This window comes from Octopus bimaculoides, chromosome 25, assembly GCF_046866305.1.
Source record: "Octopus bimaculoides isolate indiv1 chromosome 25, ASM4686630v1, whole genome shotgun sequence".
Taxonomy (NCBI): domain Eukaryota; kingdom Metazoa; phylum Mollusca; class Cephalopoda; order Octopoda; family Octopodidae; genus Octopus; species Octopus bimaculoides.
Window position 1 is genome coordinate 24,224,538 of NC_142952.1, and position 6,140 is coordinate 24,230,677.

At 35.2% G+C, this 6,140-nt stretch overlaps 1 protein-coding gene across 2 annotated transcripts in view; it reads left to right on the forward strand.

Moving 5' to 3' along the window:
* The window catches only part of LOC106878832 (integrator complex subunit 13), a 246,781-nt gene extending 246,260 nt beyond the window's left edge, over positions 1-521 (forward strand). For both annotated transcript variants that reach the window (XM_089342253.1, XM_089342254.1), the window contains one exon: positions 119-521. In XM_089342253.1, the coding sequence (XP_089198379.1) occupies positions 119-167 (49 nt within the window). In that variant the 3' untranslated portion in view covers positions 168-521. The remainder of the gene's footprint in view (positions 1-118) is intronic.
* The last annotated feature ends 5,619 nt before the right edge of the window (positions 522-6,140 follow it).

The window sequence follows — 6,140 nt, forward strand, 5'->3', positions numbered from 1 at the left end:
CTTTTTTTCCCCATATTTTTCTTTTTTTAATAAAATTCTATGTGGAATTTCTTGTGTTGCCAATATTTCTTATCGCACATCATATTTATTTCTTTATTTATTTCTTGTACCACTGCAGGGAATCCGTAGATAACACATCGCCGAAGAACTCAACAAATAAACTCTAGATGTCATCGTTGTCGTTGTCAATGCAGGAAGAGGAGGAGGAGGAAGAAGAAGAAGATTAAACTTAGTAATGATTTCACTGATATGCAGCACTGGAAACTGTGACGATATCAATGATGATGGTGGTGGTGGTGTTGCTGGTAACGGTGGTGCTGTAACTTGAGAAATGTTTTTAATCATTTTTTTTTTACTTATTATCATTATTATTATTATCATTATCATTATTATTATTATTATTATTATCATTATCATTATTATTATTATTATTATTATCATTATTATTATTATTATTATTATTATTATCATTATTACTATTATTATTATTCTCATCAATAAATCTTATCGGAAATATTCAATATGCTTCTGTTTTTTATTTTATTGCATTTGTTTTTTCTTTCATTTTTTGTTTTACTCTTGTTGAAAAATTTCTTATTATTATTATTGTCATCATCATCATCATAATCATCATTATTGTTGTTGTTGTTGTTGTTGTTGTTGTTGTAATGGCTTGGCAGAAGCAGTAGGACATTGAACAAAATGCCTTGCAATATTATACATTCTGAACTCTACATTCTGAGTTCGTATCACAATGATACATACCGCAGAAAGACAGAAAGTCGCTGAAGAGGTCACAGGATGTGTAACGAACGAACTTTGACAAAGAAACTAAAATAATAATAACAAGAGCACTCAGAGAGCCTAAAACCTCCGCCAAGGCAACATCAACATCCTCTCAATAATTAGCCAGAGAGGATTTTTAAAATGAGAATATCTGAAATAAACGCGACTGCTCTCACAAACGCGAATTCGATAAATGAACCGACCGCTCTCAAAAATTAAGTTTAAAAAAAAACATGAAAATATTCCAGAATCCTTGTCCCGTACCGGATTGATCCCAAACTCTAATCAGTTCGTGCCAGTTACGAGACCAAACATCCCTGAAAGTTTCATCCAAATCCATCCAGTGGTTCTTGAGATATCTTGTCCACGGACAAACGGACAAACAAACACGACTGAAAACAATACCTTCGCTAAGGTATTAAATCGGTAATAAATCGGAAGTGAAGACCAAATATGTAGTGCGTATGTTTAATTGGCAAAATATGACCATCCCCAAGTATAACTATATATATATATATATATATATATATATAATGGATAATGGTAGCCTACTGGTAAAGCACGGTCACTTTCACAGTGTTCGTTTTGTGGCAAATGAAAGATGGAAGATGGAATATACGAGAATTTATTAATCACGACAATTGTTTTGACACATCTAGCATTGATCCCTCATGGGTATGATACTTAACTGGTTCGGGAGCATCTAACTGTGCAGATGTGTCTCTTTGGGTGATAAATAGACATAACTCGTTAAAATAACAGTTCCGCAATGTATCTTCTCATTTCGTGTAAAGGAAAGCAGCAAATTAAAGGAAATGGCTTCATTTATATAGAAGATCAAAAATGAAATAACAGATACAAAAAAGTATTATATCTATTTCGTGCCGGGACAAATCAGAATTTCCATGCTATAAATCAGGGCTTTATTGAGCACGATTGGGTTAATAGTGGCGTAATAACTCTCTAATTGCTATTCTTGCTAATTTCTAGAAGCTTAAACCATCCAACCACCTCTTGGGTATCTGACCAGAGGGATAATCTAATTTTAGACTTCAGGGCGAGTAGTACTCTATCAATTATTTTCTTACTAATAATCCCTATATCGGGTTTAGAATGACAAATAAATCTAACAGAGGGGTCAATAAGAAAATTAGGTTTTGGTCCTTAAATATAATCCGAGGTTTTCTAGGAACGTATGGCTCGGTTCTATCAACTATAGCTAAATCTCTAACGGTTTGTATCCTTGTATTGTTAATTTTTTAATGTGTCGTTACTCGTATGTCTATATCTGGTGAGTAATTCTTTCCTTATCATAGACTTATATAAGTTATTAACAATGTAAATGTTACTTGTTTTATCCGCTGGTACAAGTATCCCGGGAGCTTTCTTGAAGTCATCAAGTAATTTTCTGATTTTCTGCTGATGTATATTGTCCCTTCTAGGGTACTTCCCAAACTTCACCTTCTTATCCATACTGTATAATTATTCCTCTTCAAATTTGGTTAGGTGTTGGTTAGTCGGTGGGCTCCTCCTAGATTTGAATACTTTTCTTAGTAGGTCGCCACATTCAGGTTTGTCATTTGATTTAACTTTTCTGTCAAAGAAGCAAGCTTTCCACTGGATTCTTCGTATGAATTAAATATGATAAATTCTCATGCAGAGAAGAATCAAAATGCCCATCGATGAACCTCTGTATGATGTCCTCTTAGATACACTATGTTTCAAAAACCAAAAATGACAAATTGGTTAGAGCTCCAAAATTTTAGATCATAGGTTTGCTTGCCCAGGGCTGACCTGGGGCTAATCGCAATAACATATATGTCAACGAATAACATACTAAAGTACTTGTTCTTACATGAACATTTGCCCTACAGGTTCTACTCCTAACCCCAGTTAAGTTACCCCACAATCCCGATCTGGAGCTCCCAACTACCAGCTGTTATTACTTGTGTTTAATTCAGTTCAACACCAAACCATGTTCCACCAACCAACACACACACACATAATAATAATAATAAAAAACGGAGAAAAGCACAATAAGAGAAAAAAAACAAAAACAACGAAAGGATGTGGTATATGCAAAGTATTAATAAGACGCTCAGGGGAGGAAAGAAAGGGTGTTTTACGTTTCGAGCAAAGCACCTCTTCAGAAACAGGAAACAGATGAAAGTCCAAGAGTAAAGGAAGGCGGAGGAAAAAATCGCCCACAATCCACGAGAGAGAGTATAAAAGGGATCAATTTTCCTGGTGGATACCATATTATCTCACAAAATGGTATCAATGCCGGTTATCCACAACGGTCCATTTACATAGTACTCAAGCTTGAAATAGATACCGGTACTGATAAACCTCACTCGGAACAAGTAAGTCAGTGTTATATATGGTGTAGAAAACGTTTGAATAAAAAAGTTTTGGAGTGAATTAATCTCCACTCTCCTCTTCGTTATCAATTATATATATATATACTTACATGACGGACTTCTTTCAGTTTCCGTCTACCAAAATTCACTCACAAAGCTATGGTTGGCTCCGGGCTGTAGCAGAAGAAATTGCCCAATATAGCATGCCATGGGACTGGCCCCAAGACAACATTGAGAAGCATACAGTCACACCTGTGCCTGCTCAGGAAAACTATAACGGTAATAATAATTTTTGAGTGAGAGTCATCACAACTAGGTGAACGATGTGGTCATCAGAGCTGACCCTGGCTGTTTACATTTCATTAACAACTACTGAAGGATGTTTAGAGAAGTTAGTGCTCCAGTATGACCTCAACTCTAGAGCTGAAACTAGTAAAAAGTAAAAAGTAAAAGGATAAAGCATAAAACATGAAAAGGGAAGAAAAAACAAGAGAAAATATTTTGAATATAAAATATGGACAAATATTTATTAGCGACAGAATATTGACTCTGTGTTTGTGTCTCTATGTCTATATGTATATATATGTCTGCATGTATGTATGTATGTGTATAAAAATGTGTGTGTTTGTGTGCTAATCACTGTGTGGTATTTAATAGAGATCTTAATGAATGGAACTACTTCCGGCCTGTGTCACTAGATGCATTTTGATGACATTCAGACGACATCAACAACTTCCTGTTTATGAGCAAAAGTTTTGGTAGGAATATGTGCATTTTCAGTGATAACCGTTAATGGAATGGGTTAATAAGTTTCTTGTTTTTCTTTTTGACAAGGTTAGCACGTAAACATTTTCGTTCCATTCGAAAATATGTATATAACGCATGTGTGTGTGTGTGTGTATGTGAGTGTATATATATATATATATATATATATATATATATATATATATATATAATGGAAAAATTGTACAAAATGTATAAATAGATGATGAGTAAAGCACCGGCAGAGTTTCGATTACCTGTTGTTATCCGTAGATTTACTGCAGGTACTTCGTAATGGCGGTTGGGGTAATAGTATTAATAAAATAGGAGATGAAATGCATAATAGATTTTATTGCGTACAACACATGTTTCGACACATTCTGGGTCTCTTCATGTAAATCAATAAAATGTCTCACTCGAAATTGATTGACATATAGCAGTACATAAGCCGATTCAAGAAATCTCCAGTGAGACATTTTATTGGTGTACCTGAAGAGATCCCAAACAGGTCAAAACATGTGTTGTACCCAATAAAGTCTATTACACATCTTATCTCCTATTTTATTAATACTATGATGCAGCACGGAATTTTGTCAGTGAACAGGTTACGGTTTCAAAGCGACGAAAATATTTTGACAAATTAAATTTGCATGTTGAAGTGAATCTAACGGTTTTTGTGTGTTTCTTAAATGGCTTATAAACACTTTCCACGCTACAATTGTTCTTGTTTCAGCACACGATCTCAGATCAAGTCACTTGCTATGCAAGTACATCTCCATAATATATATATATACATACATATGTCTGTATATAAGTATATATATACTCTTTTAATCTTTTACTTGTTTCAGTCATTTGACTGCGGCCGTGCTGGAGCACCGATTTTAGTCGAATGAATCGACCACAGGATTTATTCTTTGTAAGCCTAGTCTTATTCTATCGGTCTCTTTTACCGAGCCGCTAAGTTACAGGGTCACACCAACATCAGTTGGTAGGGGTGGGGGACAAACACAGACACACAAATATACATATATATATATATATATATACGTCTACCAAATCCACTCACAAGGCTTTGGTCAGCCCGAGTCTATAGTAGAAGACACTTGCCCAAGGTGTCGTGCAATGAAACTGAACTCGGTACCATGTAGTTGGGAAGCAAGCTGTTACCACACAGACAAGCCAGCACCTGAATAATGAATTATTTTACATTTCTGCACCAACATGCATGCTACGCATTGTACAACAGAATTGTACGGTAACAAGTCATTTCAAATATAGAAGGCGAGCTCTTCAGATCACCAGAACATATTAGTTACACTAATGCTTTTATGTATGCAAATATGTTCGTTTGTATATATGCGTGCGTGTGTGTATATGTCTGTCAGTTTAGGAGCAAACATAGCTGTGTGTTAAGAAGTTTGTTTTCCAATCACATGGTCTTGGTTTCAGTCCCGCCGCGCGTCACTTGGGGTAATTTTAATCCCGGGCCTTGTGAGTGGATTTGGTTGGTAGAAACTGTGCACACCCATCTTATAGACACACACTCACGTAGATACACGCGCGCGCGCGCGCACACACACACACACCGAGAAGAAAACTTGCGGAATAGACGTTATTTTAACGCGAAACATCTTGTAATCACTCGAAGAAACACATCTACACCGACGGATACTCCTAAACCAGTTATTCAGTATCCTACCCGTGAGGGATCGAAGCTAGATAGGTCGAAACAATTGTAGTGATGAATAAAGATACTCGTATCTTCCATCGTCCGTCTCTTATTAATATTTATTCACACACACACATATATCATCTTTTATCTATTACTTGTTTAAGTCATTAGACTGCGGCCATGCAGGGCACTGTCTCGGAGAATTTTATCCGAAAGAATCGTACTTTTTTTTAAAGCCTGGTACTTATTGTATCCGTCCTTTTTTTTGCTGAACTGCCAAGTTACATACATATTAATTAAAATCGGCAAAAGCGAAATTCAAACCGATCGTTTCAGTAAACGAGAATTTGTTTTATTCTATACTACATATATAGATATCTAACAAATACAATATATGTAATAAAATAATATTCCTATATGTAATAAAATAAAACTATTATTATCATTATTGTTCGTTCACCTCATCAGGCATCATTATTGAAACAACTGACTAAAAAAAGTAAATATACAATGGTATATAGTGTTATAGCACTTCATAGGCTTGTTGACTCCATTCA